Genomic DNA, 21,876 nt, shown 5'->3' on the forward strand with positions numbered 1-21,876 from the left:
ACTCCTGAAGAAATTTCGGAAAAAAATTCAGGAGGAAATCTGAAGGAATTCCCGGTGGAGATCCAAAAGAATTTCCGGGGGTAATATGAAGAAATTCCATGAGGAACTCTAAATAAATTCTTGTAGGACTTTCAAAGAAATTCCTGCAGGGATTTCGAAATAATTGCCGGAGGAATAATTTATAGAGAAACTTAGGAGAAATTCTTGATGAAACCCAGAGGAACCCTGAAAAAAATCTGGAACGGTCTCCAAAGAAATTTCTTAAGGAGCTTGGTAAAATCCGAGGAATTGCTAGAGGAACTCTAAAAGATTTCCTAGAAGCCATGGAAGAATTCCCGGTGGAGCTCCAAAAAGATTTCCGTAGTAATAACGGTAGAATTCTCGGAGGAATTCTGAAGAAATTCCCGGTGGGCTCAGAAGGAACTCCCGGCAAAAGTTCTAAAATGATTCGTGAAGGAACTCCAAAGGAATTCTTGGCGAGACTCTGAAGAAGTTCATTGAGGAGGTTTCGGAGAATGAAAAAAAAATTCACCGGAGGAATCTCTGAAGGAAATCTCCGGATGAATTCCTGGAGCAAATGCCCAGAGGAATTCTATGAAGAAATCCCCGGAGAATCCGTGCAATTCGCGGTGGAATTTTTGGAGAAATTTCTGGTGGAAAACTCAAGAAGTAATTTTTGGTGAAAATTCCTGGCGGAATTTCCCGGAAGAATTTCTAGAAAAAATCTTGGTGCAAATCTTTAGAGGCATTCCTGGGAGAATTCCAGGAGCAAATCCATGGAGGATTTTTTTGTGGAAATCTTAAGTGAAATTCCTACGAAATCTCCCTGGAGTAGAACTTCTAAAGATTTTCTGGACGAAATCACTAGAGGAATTTGTGGAGGTAATTCACAGAAGTGTTTCTTGAGGAAATCATCGGATATGTTTCTTGTCTCGAGTATCATTAATATCTGAATAACAGTTTAATCAGCTGTACTCTGCTGGAGAGTGATTTGTTCAAAACTTATTCAGCAAAAATGTTTATTGGGGAAGAAATATCCTTAGCAATTCCTGGAAGAAATCCCCAGAAGAATTCTTGGGACAAAATCCAGCCAATTTCCGAACGAATTCCTGAACGAAATTCCTAGTGAAAATCTCCGGGTGAATTCCTCTGATAAATTGAAAAAATCCTCGAATGAATTCCTGGATGAAAACCCCGGAGAATTTTTCAATTAAATCCCCGAAGGCATTTCTATAGGAAATCCCCTTTGGTGTTTTAAGAGGAAACCCCTGGAGGAATTCTTGGAAAATACCTTCGGGAGAATTTATTAAGAAAATCCTCCGAGGAATTGACTTGATACGAATCTCTTTCTTTACTTGGAAACCGGCGTTTCCACGGAAATTGGTGTACAGTCTAAACAATACAATGCCTATAGACACAGTCTCATAAGGTGAGTATCTGTCCAACTACGTTATTGGTGTATCGAAAGGTGCTTAGCTTGTGAAATATTTGCAGAATCAATTCTGGTCAACGACTTCTCAACGGCATTTTGGTGCTCCGTCAGCGTGTCACGCAGCTTGTTTTGGTGATTGGCATTTCGGACTGGAGGAAGGAGTGTTGGCAGGTTTCAGAGAGAAATTGTACAAGGCCAATTTAACAGGCGCACCAGGTGAGTACCTGTCCAAATCCGTTCATTTCTCTTGGAATGGTTCCCCGCTTTGCCTTGTACATTCGCAGGCCAACTCGTAATTCGACGCTCCGCCATCGCCATTAACGCTACGCACCATGGAAAAGAAGCTGAAGGCCAAAATCCACGTCAGGGACAACATTGTGGACTTCCTGACACGTACGGCAAAGTTCGTTTGGAGAAATTGGAGGACAAATGGGACGAATTTGAGGAGGTACAAGCCGACATCGAAGAAACAGAAGACCACGAGGAGAGCATCGAGACGCGTCGAGAGGTCAGGGAAAGTTTCGAAGAAATGTATTTCAAGATAAGGGTAGGGTTAGTTAGCAAATTACCACAAAATACGCAAACGCATTCGACACAAGGGCCTTCTTCATCCATGCCTCATTTGGAGTCGTCTAACGTTAGTACTACGTATGACTTCCCCAAATCAATCTTCCCAAGTTCGATGGAAGTTTTGAAAAATGGTTGCTTTTCCACGACACATTCAAGGCCCTGATTGATTCTTCTCCAGATTTAGGTGGTATCCAAAAAATTCCACTATCTACGGGCGTCTTTAAGAGGTGATGCGTTGCAATTGATCGATTCCTATCCAATGAGTGAGGCTAATTATTAGGCTGCTTGGAATGGTTTGGTCGCTCGGTTCTCCAACGGTTACCTGCTGAAGAAACGCCATCTGAATGCGATGTTCGAGTTCCCGAAAATCCGGAAGGAGTCAGCTTCGAGCTACTTCGAGCGCAACACGAAAACTTTCGACCAGTTAGGGGGGCGTACGAGCAGTTGGGGTGCAATGCTAACGCATCTGATGGTATCTAAGCTGGATGACGTCACGCAGAAACGGTGGGAGGAACATGTATGGGACCAAGTCGAACCATCTTTCGCCTTGCTGGTGGAGTTCCTGAAAAAGCAAACAAGGGTGTTGGATGCAGTTTGCATGGCAGTTAAGCACCTTGGAAATCACGTCTTCTTGCTCACTGTGCTGCTGAAGATCAAGGACAGCTGGGGAAGGACGCATTTGGTACGAGGTCTATTGGATTCCGGATCACAAGCAAACTTGATGTCGGAAAGGCTCTGTCAGTTACTCAAACTGCCTCGGCATGCGAAACGGGCGGAGATCAGTGGCATTGGTCAGACTCGAAGAAACGCAGCGTACAAAGTATCCATTTCTATTTCCTCACGTGTACGAGACTTTTCCTTGTCGATGGAATTGCTGGTTCAAGGGCAGGTCATATCGGCACCGCTAGCTGGCACAAAACTTGCGGATCCCGAATTCTACGTGTCAGGCCCGATAGATTTGGTATTGGGTTTTTCATCTGCTTGATGGTGGCCGGGTTCAAGTTTGTAAAATCGACATTTCGCTTCCGGTTGGGTAGCTGCTGGCGAATTCGAACGATCTGGCACAAGCGCGATGGTTTCCTGCCATCTCGCGACTGCGGAACCACTAGACAAAGCAATGAAGGCCTTTTTGGAGCATCGAAGAGATTTCGGACAAGCCTCCGCGTTCCCAGGAAAAAGAAGATCGCGAACAACAATTCCGGGCGACGATCGATCGAGACGCTACTGGTCATTACGTTGCGCGATACCCGAAGAAAATTAGTTTTCACGAAAAAATTGGCGATTCTCTCAGCACAGCATTGCGCCGATTTAATCAACTGGAGAGGCGATTGGGTAGAGACTCAAATCTACGCCAAAAGTACTGCGACTTTCTTCAAGAATACCTGGATTTGGACCATATGCGCCCGATAGAAACTGCGCAAGATGTGCAGAATGAACAGCGAACAGTTTGCTACCTCCCCCCCCCACCCTGTTTCGAAGGAGTCTAGTTCGACAACAAAGGTTCGGGTGGTTTTCGATGGCTCAGCGAAGACAACAACTTGCTCTCTCAACGACGCTCTTCTCACTGGTCCGGTGATACAAGACGACTTGATAGACTTGATGATCCCCCAAGTAACCACAAGCATTAAGGCATTACCGTATTTCAACTTTTATTCAACGAGTGCAATGCATCATTGCTTTTATTCTGCAATATGCGTGCAGTAATGCTTTAATTCCATTTTATGAACGCAATGTAGCATTGTTCTATTGTAGCAATGAAATGTGCATTAATGGTTGATATACGGTCACCATTCAATGCTTCATTGCATCATCTTACTCAATGCTTCATCGCAACAAAAATGGCAAGATTTCATTGCTCTATTTATTGTCAACCTTCCCCTCACTCAGGCAAATAGACTATAGAAATAGTTGAATATCGCTTATGAAAATTCGCCACAAGAAATCTTGTTGAAATTCGTAGATTTGTCTTACGAGAAACCAGAATTTGAAAACAAAAAATAAGCAACAGCCTGGAATTGAACCAAAAACCTTACGATTGATAGGCCCGTGCACACACCACACGGCTATCGACGATTCAATGTGCCGAGATGCTAAAACGATATATAAAACGTGAAGATTTAGCCCCACACAATGAAAACAAAACAAAATCTCAACAGCAAAAAAGCGACAGCCGTGGTAAACTTGGAAGTGCAACAGTCGTGTCCACTTACTTATTGCGCACTTCACCCCAAATTGGACTATCACAATGTTTGTAGAGTGCAAAAAAGTGTGATAAGGGTGCTCGCTTGCATCGGATCATTAAAACGTATTCGGTACACTTGTTCCTTGAACCACAAGGAATAAGTGAACTAAAAACACCATCATGATTCGACGTAATCCTGAGCTGCCTACACACTTTGAAGGAGCTTACACACTTGGGACGGTCCAACTTGGAGTGAAATCGACAATATTTCTCACTGGCAATGAAAGGGAGCAGCTTGAAGTTGCACAATTTTCCCGGCCAAGACATCCAGCATTCATGGTCCGGAGGATAGGCGCGGCGAGTCATCGAAAACATCACACAATTAATTTAGGTTCAAATCCCAGCAACAGGGAGTAAACAAAATACACATATGAATCATAGCAAAAAAAAAAGCAACGCTGACCTGACATCCAACGAACAAAAACATTTTTGTGTTTCTTTTTTTAATTATTTCCTTCATGCATTAAATACACTTTGGCTAAAGCTTTTATACGGTACAGACAGTAACTATACTTTAGCAATTGCCAACATAGAGCTAGGAAATGTAGCCGTATTTACACTTTAATAGCGCCCTTTTCCACTTTAATACTGCATTAAGGCTGATACAAATATTAAATTTCTTTTATGTCCGAGACCACTTGGAAGGTTCGAGGGGGGGGATAAAAATAAATTAGGAACAAAAAAATAAAAATGAAAAAAAAAAATATTTTTTCGAATTTTTATTTTTAACGATAATTGTTATACTTTTTCCAAACGTCCTCTGGATCATTTTTTTACTTGTGTTTTACTTCAAAAATCGAAAAAAAAAACCTAAATGATTTCAAAGAAATGATGAATCTTTTTTTTTTCTCCCCTTCAAAATTTTCGGATTTTTGAAGGGGGGGGTGACATAAAAGAAAATTAATATTTGTATCAGCCTAATGAGACATGTAATGCAGTATGACTTTATATGCCATATTTTATAGAAGCATATAAAGTGATATTGATGCAACTATATACAGCTGTACGGTTACTTGGGCCGTTTTCGCAAACATAACATAGCCTTCGTAGCAGATGTGGCCAAAATGTACCGGCAGGTGCGAATTCATTCGGACGACACACCCCTGCAACGCATTTTGTGGCGGTTAAATCAAGACGAGCCAATTCAAATTTTCGACCTGCCAACGGTTACGTACCGGGCCTACCACCATCATCGTTTGTCGCTACACGCGTGCTCAAACAACTCGCGTTCGACGATGGTACCTAGCAAATACGAACACGCGGCCGCAGCAGTGACGAACGAACGATGATTTTCTCTCGGGAGCGGAGTCGGTTGAAAAAGCAAAATCGCTGAGAACTGATGTCCAATCTCTCATGACCGAGGGCGGATTTGAGATAAGGAAGAGGAGCTTGAATTCACCAGAAGCATTGCACGATCTACCCCCTGATTCTCTCGAGGGACAAACGACGGTACATTTCGACGCAGAGCAGAAGGTGAAAACGCTAGGAGTAGCATGGGAGACGAGGTTGGATTGCTTGCTCATCGACATACCTTCAACAAGAGAAGAGAAGCAGTGGACGAAGAGGAGAGTTTTCTCAGCAATCGCTCAGCTGGTCGATCCACTTGGGTTGGTTTCTCCGGTTGTCGCGTGGGCCAAAATACAGATGCAGCCCCTCTGGTTGGTGTCACTCGATTGGGATCAAGGGATTGCTACGATGATCTTTTTCTGTTGCCGCTTATTAAACGATAGCGGAGCTCACCCATACGAATGTGCACATCAACAAAGTAGCTGGTGTGAATGTGGGGAAATGAATCACGGTCCACAAATTGAACGCATTACTTGCGTTTCATTCTAAAGAAATTGATTCACACTTCCTGTTTTGTCTGTTAGGTTTCTACGGTTTGATTGTGCATTTCTGCAGCTCATTACCATCATCAGCTTTAGCAGATTTCATTGCGCTTCATGCGTTTTGTACTGTTTTCTCTCGTAGGAAAAGGTAAATATCCGAAAAATATAAGTGTGTGAGTGGAATTTGACTCTGGAGTATAAATTATGCTCCCGATAAGGAGGCACACCTCAAGCTGTCAGATTCCATAGTCAAAAAATAGGACGTCATCCCTCTGATTGGGATGATCTCGTCCCCGATGAGATGGACGATAAATGGTTGGAGTTTTATTTGCAGCTTCCTCTCTTGCAAGACTTCAAGGTTCCTCGTTGCACCTTCTCTCAAAACTGTACCATTATGCAGTTCCACACATTTAGCGATGCATCGGAGGTCGGGTATGGAGCGTGTATTTACGCACGATCCATCAGCGAAGGTGAAATCAACGTGCAGCTTATTGCGTCCAAATCTCGGGTCACGCCAATCAAGCGACTCAGTCTGCCACGTCTCGAGCTGTGTGCTGCTTTTTTGGGTGCAAAATTGTATGCCAAGGTCACAGGAGCACTCAAAATGGAAGACACACCCTGTTGGTTCTGGTCAGATTCCATGCTCACGCTGCATTGGATACAGGTACCTCCAAACACATGGCAAACCTTCGTGGGGAACGGTACATCTGAAATTCAACTCCTAACGCACGGGCAAAAGTGGGCACACGTAAGGGGAACTGACAATCCGGCTGACCACATGTCACGTGGTTTGCTACCGAATGACTTCATTAGTAACACGCTGTGGAAACATGGGCCACCCTGGTTGGGAGAAAAAGAAGAAGCATGGTCGAGACCTGGGAGGGAGGCACCGATACTAAAAAAAAAAAGACAGCCTTGGTGAAAATTGCTAGTTTTCATTTGTCGTGTACCTTTGATCTTTCTGGACAAACATTGAAAATGGGCCACAGTTTCCTATGCGTTTAATTTTCAGTTTTATTGAAAACAGTAAAAAGAGCCTCATTCCAATACGTTATATTCATTTAGAATAAACGGTGCTCTCGTGACGATACTTTTGAATGTGCATGAATTGATTCTAATTCGATTTTTGCTACTTTTGATGAAATGCAAAAATATGCTTTGGCTATTTAGGCGCTTATATCATGTTTGTCCGTTGTTTAAGATCCGGGCTCACAGTGACAGTTCGTGACAGCAAAATCTCGGCTCACTGTGACGTAGAGAAATTTTGTATTGGTTTCTCCCTCCCAGGTCGAGACAATCACACCTACTGCCCTCAGCTGAAGATGTCCTCGAACGACGAAAAACTGTGCTGGTAGCGCAATCACCCACAGAAGAAAATCCACTTTTCGAACGGTATTCCTCCTATTGGCGTTTGGTGAGAATTACTGCTTATCTCCGTCAATTCATTGATCACTATCGTTCGAAAACTCATCAATTTGAATCCTTCCTCACCACTCTGGAGCTGCGAGAAGCGAAAGTAGCCCTGGTCAAATAAGTTTAACAGAAGAAGTTTGCCGAAGAACTCGAGCAACTCAAGCAGAAAGGTCCTTTGCCAAAGAAGTTTGCTCTTGAGAATGGTCGTCCTATCATCGATGAGAACGGTATTCTGCGTCTTGGTGGCTGGCTCAACTACTCCAATGAGAACTACCAAACAAAACACCCAATAATCCTTTATAGCTAGCAAACACTATCTCGCCTCATAGCCGCTCATATTAACACCCTCTGTTTGCATGCCGGCCCTCGCATGACTCAGGCAACGATGCGTGGTGAATTCTGGCCGATCAGTGGTAAAACTTTGGTCAATCATGTGTGTCGAAAATGCCTAAAAAAATGTTTCCGCCAAAATCCTGCCCCTGTAACTCAACCTCAAGGCCAACTCCCTCAAGCACGAACCATACCTAGCCGTCCCTTTTCGACCACCGGCGTAAACTTGTGCGGGCCATTATATCTAAAACCGGTACACCGCCGAGCAGCCCCGTAGAAGGTTTCCATCTCCGTCTTTGTGTGTTTCGCCACGAAGGCAGTTCACCTAGAACGACGTGGTATTCCAGCAGAGATCCAGTCCGACAACGGAACTAACTTACAAGGCGCGAAGAAGAAGCTAATCCCCATGCACCACATCTTCAACATCAAACCGAACCTGCGAGCAATTGCCAACGAATGCAATAGCAAGGGCATCATCTGGCGATTCATTCCTCCACAAGCACTCAACTTAGTTGGCCTTTAGGAGGCGGCCATGAAAACAGCGAAATCCTCGTTGGCGAAGACGATTGGTTGCCATCATCTGTCCTACGAAGACATGGTCACTGTGCTGTCGAGGCGAATATGAACAGTCGCTCCCAATTACCGCTTTCCGACGATCCTTCCGAGCTCAACGTCCTCCCTCCTGGCCATTTCCTGATCGGTGAACCACTGCTTACCCTACCAGATCCCGACTACACGACAGTACCAACTAACCGACTGCAGCACTATCAACAGCTACAGCAAGTCATCCAAAACCACTGGCAGCATTGGAGAAAAGAGCATCTCACCGAACTCAATCAGCAGTGACAGAGGTCCAAACAACCCACGGATATTCGAAGCGGTCAGATGGTACTAGTGGCGCGGTAAATGGCTGGGCATGGATTACCATTGGTACCTCGCTTACCTGCAGGAATAAAATAGACCCTTTTGTGCGGTCCTTAGCCTCTTGCCCAGCAACTCCTATCCCTACCTCCTCGTGGTACTGGCCGGGGTACGAGTAACGTTGGGGAAGATCGGGTAACCAACCCCCGGTGGGAACTTTGGTCGTGTGCTGCCAGGGAAGGGGGGGGTTTGCCTTTGCAAACCTGGAGGGTCTGTACTCCATGTTAGGAGCGGCTCACAACAGCGTCTGTTCCCCATGTCAGGGGCGGCTGATCATCGTCCGAGTGCCAGAGAAGGACTCTAAGCTAAACTGTGCACTATGGCCCTCCGAACATTTAGGGGGAATGGTCCCCCGGAAATCTAGGGGGTTGGTGTCAGGCCCTGCAAGTCAACCGTAAAAACACATCAGCACAGGAACGTCAACGAGAGAATACGGACCGGAACAATCGGCAAAGACCACAGCGACGAAAATGACTGGCGATCGGAAACTCGGTACGTGGAATTGCAAATCTCTCAACTTCATTGGAAGTACTCGCATACTCTCCGATGTACTGAAGACCCACGGTTTCGACATCGTAGCGCTGCAGGAGGTGTGCTGGACAGGAGCATTGGTGTGAACGTTTAGAGGTAATCATACCATCTACCAGAGCTGCGGCAACACACGCGAGCTGGGAACAGCTTCCATAGTGATGGGTGATATGCAAAGGCGCGTGATCGGGTGGTGGCCGTTCAATGAACGAATGTGCAAGTTAAGAATCAAAGGCCGATTCTTTAACTTCAGCATAATCAACGTACATAGCCCACACTCCGGAAGCACTGATGATGACAAGGACGCATTTTAGCGCAGCTCGAACGCGAGTACGACCGCTGCCCAAGCCACGACGTCAAGATCATCATAGGAGATTTGAACGCTCAGGTTGGCCAGGAGGAGGAGCTCAGACCGACGATTGGAAAGTTCAGCGCCCACCGGCTGACGAACGTGAACGGCCTACGACTGATAAATTTTGTCGCCTCCAAGAATATGGCCTTTCGTAGCACCTATTTCCAGCACAGCCTCCCGTATCGGTACACCGGCACTTCTCCGACATAACCGACGTCAGAACCTATCGTGGTGCCAACATTGACTCCGACCACTACCTGGTGCTGGTGAAACTGCGCCCACAACTATCCGTCATCAATGATGCACGGTACCGACGCCCGCCCCGGTACAATCTCGAGCGGCTGAAATAACCGGATGTCGCCAATGCGTACGCGCAGCATCTTGAGGCAGCGTTGCCGGATGAGGGTGAGCTCGATAGGGCCTTGACCCTCTTGAGGACTGCTGGAGGACAGTCAAAGCAGCTATTAACGACGCTGCCGAAAGCATTGTCGGATATGTGGAACGGAGCTCAAGATACGATTGGTTCGACGAGGAGTGCCAGGAGGTTTTAGAGGAGAAGAATGCAGCGTGGGCTGCAATGCTGCAGCATGGTACGCGGCAAAACGTTTAACGATATAGACTGAAGCGGAAACAGCAAACACGCCTATTCCGGGACAAAAAGCGCCGCCTGGAAGAGATGGAATGGCAAGAGATGGAGTTGCTGTACTGTTGTCTAGAAACGCGGAAGTTCTATCAGAAGCTCAACACATCCCGCAAAGGCTTTGTGCCGCGAGCTGAGATGTGCCGGGATAAGGATGGGAGCATCTTGACGGACGGACGCGAGGTAATCGAAAGGTAGAAGCAGCACTACAATGAACACCTGAATGGCGCAGAGAACACAGGCACAGAAGGACAGGACAACGAAGGCGATAGCTACGTCAGCACAGTGGACAGCGGAAACCAACCAGCTCCCATGATGGGGGAAGTTAAGGATGCCATTCAACAGCTCAAGAACAACAAGGCCGCTGGCAAGGATGGTATCGGAGCCGAACTCATCACGATGGGTCCGGACAGGTTGGCCGCTTGTCTGCATCGGCTGATAGTCAGAATCTGGGAAACGGAACAACTACCGGAGGAGTGGAAGCAAGGTGTTATATGCCCTATCTGCAAAAAGGGCGACAAACTGGAGTGTGAAAATTATCGTGCAATCACCATCCTAAACGCCGCCTACAAAGTGCTGTCCCAGATTCTCTTCCGTCGTCTATCACCTATAGCAAACGAGTTAGTAGGAAGTTATCAAACAGGTTTCATCGACGGCCGCTCGACAACATACCAGATCTTTTCTGTGCGGCAAATCCTCCAGAAATGCCGTGAGTACCAGGTCCCTACGCACCATTTGTTCATCGATTTCAAGGTGGCATACGATAGTATCGACCACGTAGAGCTATGGAAAATCATGGACGAGAACAGCTTTCCCGGGAAGCTCACAAGATTGATCAGAGCAATGATGGACGGTGTGCAAAACTGCCTGAAGATCTCGGGCGAACATTCCAGTTCGTTCGAGTCTCGGCGGAGACTACGACAGGGCGATGGACTTTCGTGCCTGTTGTTCAATATTGCGCTTGAAGGTGTTATGCGGAGAGCCGGACTTAACAGCCGAGGCACGATTTTCACGAGATCCGGACAATTTATTTGCTGCGCGGATGACATAGATATTATTGGGAGAAAATTTGAAACGGTGGCAGATTTGTTCACCCGTCTAAAACGCGAAGCAACAAGAGTCGGGCTAATGGTGAATGCGTCGAAGACAAAGTACATGCTGGTTGGCGGAACTGAGCGCGACTGTTACGATAGACGGAGATACCTTCGAGGTGGTGGACGAGTTCGTCTACCTCGGATCCTTGTTGACGGCTGACAACAATGTTAGTCGGGAAATACGAAGGCGCATCATCAGCGGAAGTCGTGCCTACTATGGGCTCCAGAAGAAACTACGGTAAAGAAAGATTCATCCCCGCACCAAATGTACGATGTACAAAACGCTCATAAGACCGGTAGTCCTCTATGGGCATGAGACGTAGACTATGCTCGAGGAGGACTTGCAAGCTCTTGGGGATTTCGAACGCCTAGTGCTAAGGACTATCTTCGGCGGCGTACAGGAGAACGGCGTGTGGCGGCGAAGGATGAACCACGAGCTCGCTCAACTCTACGGCGAACCCAGTATCGTGAAGGTAGCTAAAGCTGGAAGGATACGCTGGGCAAGGCATGTTGCAAGAATGCCGGAGAACAACCTTGTAAAGATGGTCTTCGCTACGAATCCGGTCGGAACAAGAAGGCGTGGGGCGCAGCGAGCTAGGTGGATTGACCAGGTGCACCAGGACCTGGAGAGCGTGGGTCACAGTCGAGGATGGAGAGAAGCGACCATGAACCGAGTGAATTGGCGAAATATTGTTGGCGAGGCTTGATCAAGATAATTGACATAAAACCAAATAAGTAAGTAAGTAAGATGGTACTAGTGAAAGAAGACGGCAAACCTTCGGTCGCTTGGCTACTCGCACGGATCGTAGCAGTTCAACCTGGCAATGACGGCATCGCACTGTGTTTTAATTTCTCGTTTTCATGCGTTTTTTGAATAGCGCCCCAACCGTTGATTTTAGCGATATAGTTTGTTCGGAGAAGTTTCGTGGTATATTAAAGCGCAACTTTTGACGAAAAAAGTTTTGTGATCAATCCACATTTAGATAGACATATGGTGTCTTCGGCAAAGTTGTGGAATTGGCAATTTAAAACAACTTTGTCGAAGACACAATTTTTCTATCTCTTATACTTTTTGAGATATATGCCGTTGTATGTGAATGATCCCTAAAAATCATATTTTTTATCATAACTTTTTTCCAAGATTTTTAATATTTTTTGTGTTTTCTACAAAGTTGTTTGTCATAGAAAAACCCGTGTTTTTGCTGATCATATCATCACCCTATCTTGTGAAGTAACAAAGTTATTCATGATTTACTCTTTCTTCAAGGGGTAGTTTAGGCCTCTTTAACTGGCTTCGGCGCAAAATGGTGCAGACAACTCTTACAAATCATGAAAGTACCATATCTCCCCTTTTCGCAGTTGATAAAACTTTTGTCTATAAGCGTCTTTGCATGGGTTTTTACTATCAAACAAATAAGCCTTATTAAAACGAATTCGACTGATAATTCTTTGACTTTAAGAGATAGAGAGGTGCAATGTTCAGCAAAAACACGCGTTTTAAGATGTTGAACAACTTTGTAGAAAACATGGAAATTTTGAAAAATCTTGTAAAAGAGTTACGAATTGTTTAACTTAAAGTACACAAATTTGTATGAAAAAAATCATTTAAAATCGTTTTCGATTATAACTTTTTACTTAAATTTTTAACAGAATCCACAGTTGATTTTTTTCCTGAGAGTGATTAAATTTTATTGTAAACATCAATAATAGTTGCACTGGTCCCGCACTACCATTCCTGTATCGTAGAATATAGTAGTAACATAGTGTACAATTCTGCTAAACTAGGACAAATGTATCATTATAGTTAATTGCTCAACAAGTGCAGAACCACACTTTCACCGCACTGACCAGTCATTTTCCGTGCTGCAACCGTGCCAGAAACGCACAGCAACTAATCCTGCTTCCCCGAGTCCAAGAGAACCCGCAAAAACATCCCTTGTTGCACCCCCGAGGCCATCATGCTCTCGGGTAGTGCTCCTTTTTTTATTATTTCTCGCACATCTCTCAACACATTCACAGCTTGTTCGTCGCCGGAAGCCATTCAACGACTACGACAACTACCGGCACACAGATGTTTCCGTTTTTTTGTCATCCGATTAACAGTAAAAGGACGGAAGGAGATAGCTTATCTCATGTGTTTGTACCGTATAACGAGGTAACATTCATCGGAATCACCCAACTCGTAAAAAGTTTGAAACAATTTTTTTTTGTTGAAAATTTTTGAAAGCTTAAATGGCATTTTTTTTGTCTTCAATTCATAAGCTTATAATAAATAAGTTTTTTTTTTTTGCAAAATTGGTGCTTTGTTCAGGGGTAAATTTTTCAACGTTTCGAAAAAACTATTTTCTTGATTATGGATGCTACTTTTAAAGATCCATGTCATGCGTGCCGTATGATCTGTAAAATATATTAGCTATACAATTTGATAGGATTGCAGAATTTCTTAAGATTTTTTTGAAACATGCCTAATTTTTTTGAAAAGTGTGAATACGTAATGCCAAGAAGAAGATTTGTTTTAAAGGAATAAAATTTGCAACATTTTCCTTTTCAGATTACATTTTTTAAGAAATATTGAAAAATCTTTTCCAATGTTACCCTGTTTGACGATACGTATTTTTTTCCTGCTCTTCTCCAGGGAACCTGGTGCTGATGTCACCGCCGGAACAGTTGCAGCAGCTTCCGCCAGCCTCGGCCACCGAACCCAGCCCCGGAGTGAGCTCGGTGACGTTCGCCTCGGATGACATGCTCAGGACGGAAGCCGTCTCACTACAGCGCATCGTCATCGTTGGGGATCTCTCGTGCATGAAGGATGACTTTATTCCTGCTCCGTCGATTCCCAATGCGGACATCAAGTATCTGAGGTAAGCCGGTGAATGGTAATTAAAGCGAACTGGGAAAGGATTTACAAGGTTGAAAAGATTATCCAGCAGAATGAAGGGAGATATTCGGAATTATACATACTCTTTTACATGCACAATTATTCTCCTGAGAATTTTGAGGGAAACAACATATCTTGGGAGTTAAAAATTTTGAATAATTGAGCACAATTTAAACCTTCTGTATAAAAGGGCGTAATTAGATTTTTTTAAACGCAAATTGTAAAATCTCTGAAACGCTCTAAGGTGTGGAAAAAATCCTCAATCGGTTCACTAACAGAAACGATACAGTCCTTCAAAATATTCTGGGGTGATGTTTCCCCGGGGGTTGATTGAAAAATTGTCTTTTCAATCAGAGAGAGGCCATAACCATTTAATTGGATATCATTTCTCTCAACATACGCTGAGTTTTATTAAATCTGATCAATTATTCATTTAATTTACGAACAAAGCCAAAAAACTCAGACATAAAATTGTTTCAACTCGCAATGGAGAATTAGCACATTGTTTGACAATTCCGCAACTTTCCAAACTCTTGAATGTCCCATTCCACATTTCTAACCCATCGCTATTCTACCTTCCGCAGAAACGACATCTACGGGCTGGAGAACTCCTTCCTGGAAGCCGAATACCACTGCCGACCAGGATTCGAGCTCCGGTATCCAAATGCGAACGGAAACAGCTCGAACCTAATCTGCCGCAAATCTCGGTGGATCGGCAAGCGGCCTTCCTGCGTGCGGATTAAGAGGCCTCCATTGTCGTTGTCATCAACGTCATCGTCATCATCCCCGCCGAAAGAGGAAGCCACGGCGAATAAGGCGCGACAAAATAATGGCACAAAGTTGTGCGGAAAGAAGCATAATTGCCAGCAAGCGTGCTTTGTGAAGAATGACAACGTGACGCGGGTTTGCTCCTGTTTCAAGGGATTCAAGATGGTTGACGGGCGGTGCGTTGGTAAGTAATTAAATTAATGGGATGAATCATTTTGTTAAAGTGACAACGGCGTCTATACGTTATTAAAGCACACATTATCTCGTGGATTGAAGTATGTGAATACCACATTTTTGAATAAGGGGATCATTGTTGATGAGTGGACGTAACATTTTCACATGAAGATTTGAATTATTTAATAATGAATTTGATGAATTTATGAACAATTGAAATGCCAGAATGATGCAAGGGGATGTTGAAGCCGATTACATGAACCAAGATTTTTGTTCAAACAAATTTAAGAGAAATCATCTGAAATAAGGTTCTGCACAGAAATAAATAAATAACTTGATAAAACCTCGCCAACATTATTTCACTAGTTCACTCGGTTCATAGCAGCTGCTTTCCACCCTCACCTATACCGTATTATCCCAGATTCCCTTACAAGGTTTTTTTTCTATCTTTATTAATGAGATTTTTAGCCCTAGGCTAGTTCATCTCGGAATAAACGGCTTTACTTCCCTTCCGAAGGAAATCGTCACTGAATTTTTTTGTGACTATCTCGGGGATGGGATTCGATCCCAGGTCCTCGGCGTGAGAGGCGTATGTTCTAAGTACAACACCAGGTCCGTCCCCTCCCTTACAAGGTTACTGCTACAGCACATTGGAGTATGTAAAATATTGTGTTTATCTGAACAAAAAACTAGATTTTGCCACATATATTGAGCTTTTCGGTAATCCATGGTTTTTGAATAAATCAACTCATTACGTGTGATAAAGATGGATTAATTATGAAAAAAGTCCACGTGCATAGGTGGGATTTGAATCCACGACTCTTGTTAGATATGTGCTTATCAATTAAGCAACCGTGCTATTTTTTTTTTTTTTTTCATAATTCCACTCATAAGTTCTCCACCTCCACAACGCGAAATGAGTTGAATAATTAAAAAAAAAAACTAGAATTTAAATTTAGTCTTAAGTTTTAAAGTACTATTTTATTAGTTAACTAGTGATCTCGGCAAACTTCGTCTTGCCATCAAGTAGGCTGTTGAAAAACGATTTGAATCACCCCATACAAAATGACAGGTCCGTTAACTCTCGTTTTTTAGACTTTTCTGGTGAATATCCTTGGAATTTGATGCACACAAACCCTTGTCGAACGAAGCGGAGAAAGAATCATCCAAATCCGTAGACCCGTTCGTAAGATATTTCGTGACATACAAACACCATTCCATTTTTATTTATATAGATATTATCGTTAAAAATGCTTTTCGTTGAGTGGCAATTTCAAATTCCGACCGGCCGAGTATGTTTTGGAGTTGAATATTTTTCGAATTCATAAGACAGAGTATCTTCATGCTAGCCAATCATGTAACTACAAATGCAAAATAATATATTGTCAAATAAAGTTCATAGTTGATAACTATGAAAGATTTTATAAGCTGAGATGCAGGCACTTTGCCATTTGGGATTTAGTGTAATAAAGGAAGACGGGGAAGAGAATAGAAAAAGAAACTGTTTCGTGTTAAGGCTAAGTAGCCCGTCATTCATTTTTTCAACAATGATGACTTTTCAGTTTGCATTTCAAAGTGATAAAACTCAGTCTTGATAGTTCATATTGACTGGAAAAAGTATCACTGTGCGCGCTAACATGCATAAAGTATACTGATACTTTTTCAGCTATGTCAGTGTAAAACAAACTGATTTTCTTTGATTCGAAGTCGTGCGATGAATTAGCTACAATCATCAACGACGGGTACAAATTTTAATGACGGCCTACTTCGCCTTAAATCATAGGTCATCTTGACCAACTTTGGTTTTCGCGATTTTCACTGATATGATCTCATGGTCCATAGTTCAGTTATGTGATTATCGTTTTGAGACTTCATATTACATTTTTTGATATTCTGACCAACAAAAACTTAAACTTTTAACGAGTTCATCACAGTCAGGACCGGACATTTTTATGTCATTGGACGAATTTTCAGTCACCAACTGACTGACTCATGCTTGCCTCTCAATTGAAACTATACTGTTTCTATTCAATTCGACAAACCTTTCCTTTCATCACAGCAAGCGTAGTCTCTCATTTCTTTCGTGTTTCTTGTGCATCGCGCGTCATAAATCGGAGCCTCACCGCAGTGAGCTGATCTTTCAATCGGTAGTCTCCATCTTTAGCATTTGATTAGTCCAAATGCACGAAGTGGTGGCCCCCTTAATGTATCTATCTTAATTTATGACATTACATGTTATATTCATTACTATTGAAAAAAAAATAGGTAAAATTCAATTTCAAACATTTTGATGAATTTCAATGAAATCAAATGAAACGTTGCTTTCAATCGGGCAACGAAACGATTGAGTATGGAACGAAAAACTAAGCGACGCAGTTGTTCGTCACCATCGAGACGACACAACTAAGACCTCAGTGTTTCACAAAATGCTTTCGAAAATGCACAGCCCTGATCACAGCCCCTAAACATCAATACTGTGCATGTATAATAGGGTGCCAATGGAATGTATGGGAAAAATTTTGCCATCGAATTTCAAAAAAATGGTGGTAGTGCTCAAAAGTTTTATCTCCTCGAAAAAAGTCCCCATGCAAAATTTGAGCTCAATCGGCCTTTGTTAAGTGGACCCCCAAAGCGATCAAAGTTTGGCTTTTTTGACCCAAGAAAAATCTCCCAAGGGGGGGTTTGGGGGTACATGAAATCTCCGAAAACGAATTTTTGTTTTTATACCAGATGTCTTAGAAATGCATGAAACGTCGAGATCTGGTGTTATCTAGAAATTTTTGTTTTGAAAAAATCGACCTTTTGGGACTTAGTAAATATTTGAGTTGGGGGAGTGAGTTGAATTTGAAATGAACGATTTGAATTCAATTGCTGAGAAATTCAAGGCAATAGTATTGAAACATATCCTATATCATTGTTGGCCACTGAAAGCATATTATATGTGATATTTCATTAGGGTGGTTCATTTACTTTCCATTAGAGTGGTCCTTGTTGTTAAAAAATAAAAGATATAATTTTAATTGAATATTGAAGACAATAGTATTGGAACATCTCTCACATTATCGTAAGCCATTTTCTACATTTAATATGTGGTATTTTATTAGGGTCCTCTTCTTTCTGGCGTTACGTCCCCACTGGGACAGAGCCTGCTTCTCAGATTAGTGTTCTTGTGAGCACTTCCACATTTATTAACTGAGAGCTTACTATGCCAATGACCATTTTTGCATGTGTAATCGTGTGGCAGGTACGAAGATACTCTATGCCCTGGGAAGTCGAGAAAATTTCCAACCCGAAAAGATCCTCGACCGGTGGGATTCGAACCCACGACCCTAAGCTTGGTCTTGCTGAATAGCTGCGCGTTTACTGCTACGGCTATCTGGGCCCCATTAGGGTGGTTCACTTATTTTCCATTACGGTGGGCCTTTCTGTCGAAAAAACATAACTTGAATGGGATATTAAAAACAATAGTATTTTATCACCTCTTTCATCATCGTAGGGCATTTCCTTCATTAGATTCGTGATATTTTATTAGGGTGGCTCACTTATTTTCCATTGGTGTTTGCCGAAAATTAAAAAAAAATCAAGAAATTTTGAATTTGATCCTTTTTTTTAGCACAATAGTATTTAAACACCTCTTTTATAATCGTAGGCCATTGTCTTCATTTTTGTTTTGAGAGGCTTCAAATTACTCTGAATTCATGCGCCTCTAGTTCCATTTGATATGCGACATCATCGTAGGACACTGTTAACATATTTCATTAGGGAGTTTCTCTCATTTTCCATTAGGGTGCATCATTTCGTCCATTTTCCTTAATTATGGTGTCTTTGTAAAAATTTCAACCTTAATATCTACAGACCGAAAGATTATGGTGTGGACTACTACATAATATTTGCGTAATGTTCGACGAAAAATGTTAAGGTAACTTAGTTAGCAACAAAAGAGTTTTCTATGAAGCCTCTCATTGTTAGAAAGGTCCTTTTGAAAAGTTTTGCGTAATTTTCATTCGGAATGCAACACTTCACTAAGCTGAACCAGTTCGGAGTCCTCGTCTCATACAAAATCCGCTTGCTACTTCGTGATTTCAGATGCACTCATCTCAGAGATCAAGCATTGAGCCTCAGTGACCTTTCCAATTTAGTTTTGCAAATTCCGAAGGAAATTCCAGAGAAAATTCTGAAGGAAATTCTAGAGGAAATACCGAAGGAAATTCCAACGGAAATTCCAGAGAGAATTACGAAGGAAATTCCGGAGGGAATTACGAAGGAAATTCCAGTGGAAATTCTGAAGGAAATTCCAGTGGAAATTCCGAAAGAAATTCCAGAGAATATTCCGAAGGAAATTCCAGACGAAATTTCTCAGGAAATTCCAAATGAAATTTCGCAGGAAATTTTAGAGGAAATTCCGAAGGAAATTCCAGAGGAAATTCCGAAGGAAATTCTAGAGAAAATTCTGAAGGAAATTCTAGAGAAAATTTGGAAGGAAATTCCAAAGAAAATCCCGAAAGAAATTCCAGAGGAAATTCCAAAGGAATTTTCAGAGATAATTTCGAAGAAAATTCTAGGGGAAATACAGAAGGAAATTCCAAAGGAAATTCCGAATGAAATTCCAGAGGAAATTCTGAAGGAAATTCTAGAGGAATTTCCGAAGGAAATACCGGAGGATATTCCGAAGGAAATTCCAGAGAAAATTCCGAAGGAAATACCGAAGGAAATTCCAGAGGAAACGAAAATTATAGAGGTACTTCCGAAGAAAATTCCGAAATAATTTTAAAGCTTCAAAAGAAATTCCAAATAAAATTCCGAATCAAATTTAGAATAAAGCTCCAAAAAGAATTCCGAAGGAAACTCCAGAAAAAATTCCGAAACAAATTGAAAAGTAAATTTCGACGAAAATAACGTAGAAAATTCCAAATCAAATCCCGAAGGTAGCTCCAAAAGAAATTCCAAACGAAATTTCTAAGCAAATTCCGAAAGAAATGCTAAAGCAAATTCAAAAGGAAATTCCATAAAAATAAATCCGAATGGATTTATGAAGGATGTTCCGAAGCAAATTCCAAAGAAAACTAGGACGAAAATTGCGCAGAAAATTCCAAATGAAATTCCGAAGCCAGCTCTAAAAGGAATTGCAAAGGAAATTCCATAAGAAATTTCAAAGGAACTTCCGAAGCGAATCCCAAAGGAAATTCCGAAGGCAATTCCAGAAGAAATTCCGAAAGAAATTCCAAAGGAAACGCCGAAGAAAATTTTGAAAAACTGAAGAAGGAAATTCCGAAAGTAATTCCAAAGAAACCAAAAATCACTTCCTGAAGCAACTTACTGAAAGAAATTCATGAAGAAATTCCAAAGGAAATTCTGAAGTAAATGAGATATGAAGTTCCGAAGAATACAAAAGAATTTTAAAGGATACTCCTAAGAAAATTCCGAAAAAACAATTCGAAGGAAATTGCAAAGTAAATTCCAAGAAAATTCAACGGAAATTCCGATGAAAATTACGTAAAACAGTCCAAAGGAAAATTCCGTAAAAAATCCAATCAAAACTTCTAAATAAAATTTCGAAATCTCCATAGGAAATTTCAAAGGTGATTCCAAAGGAAATTCCAAGGAAACTCTATAACAAATTTGGAAGTAAACTTCAAACGAAATTCCGAAAGAAATTTCAAAGAGAATTTTGAAGGAAGTAATAAAGGAATTCCAAAGGAAATTCTGAAGAAAATTTGATAAGTAGCCTCAAAGAAAACTGCAAAGGAATTTTAAAGGATACTCCTAAGGAAATTTCGACGGAAATTCCAAGGTTAATTCAGAAGGAAACTAAAAAAAATCCAACGGAATTTCCGAAGCAAATTTCAGAGGAAATTCTGACGAAAATTGCGTAGAAAATTCCAAAGCAAATTCTGAAAAAAAATCCAAAGGAAATTCCGAAGAAAATACCGTGGAAAATTCCAAAGGAAATTCCGAAAACTTCATTGGAAATTCCATAAAAAATTCAAAGCAAATTCCGAGTGAAATTCAAACAGGAATTTATAAGGAAATTTCGAAGAAAAAATCACAGCTCCAAAAGAAATTCCAGAGGAAACTCGATGGAAACTTTCAAAATATAAGGGAAATCCCGAAAAAAAAAATTAAAAAAAAACTGAATAAAATTCTAAAAGAAATTCTGAAGCACATTCCAAAAGACATTCCGACGACAATTCTGAAAAAATATCCAGAGCATATTCAAAAGGGAATTTCTAAGAAAATTCCAAAGAAAATTCTAAAGCAAACCCCGAAGCAAATTGCAATGAAAAAAGGAAGTTAAAAGAAAATTTCGTAGAAAATTTCTAAGGAATTTTCTATGGAATATCCAAAGCAAATTAGTAAGGAAATTCTCAAGAAAACTCTGTAGAAATTCCAAAGAAAATTGTGAAGAAAATTTCTAAGAATATCCCGCACTAAATTTCAAAGGTCCAAAAGAAATCCCAAATGAAATTCCGAAGAAAGCTCCAAAGAAAATTTCGAAGGAAATTTAAAAGTAAATTCCAATGCTTCGAAAGAAATTTCAAATAATATTTCGAATACAATTCTGAAGGAAGCTCCAAAGATAATTACACAGGAAATTCCGAAACAAACTCTGGAAGAAATTCGGAAGGAGACTCTAAAGAAAATTCCAAAGCAAATTTCAAAGGAAACTCAAAAAGAAACTCCGAAGTAAATTTCGAAGAAAATTCC

The 21,876-nt window shown here is 41.7% G+C and overlaps 1 protein-coding gene across 2 annotated transcripts in view; it reads left to right on the forward strand.

The window, feature by feature from the left end:
* LOC5579875 overlaps positions 1 to 21,876 on the forward strand; it is a 448,850-nt gene that overhangs the window by 325,688 nt on the left and 101,286 nt on the right. For both annotated transcript variants that reach the window (XM_021839841.1, XM_021839840.1), the window contains 2 exons: positions 13,987 to 14,212; positions 14,814 to 15,181. In XM_021839841.1, coding sequence (XP_021695533.1) covers positions 13,987 to 14,212; positions 14,814 to 15,181 — 594 coding nt within the window. The remainder of the gene's footprint in view (positions 1 to 13,986; positions 14,213 to 14,813; positions 15,182 to 21,876) is intronic.

Source organism: Aedes aegypti, chromosome 2 (genome assembly GCF_002204515.2).
Source record: "Aedes aegypti strain LVP_AGWG chromosome 2, AaegL5.0 Primary Assembly, whole genome shotgun sequence".
Taxonomy (NCBI): Eukaryota; Metazoa; Arthropoda; class Insecta; order Diptera; family Culicidae; genus Aedes; species Aedes aegypti.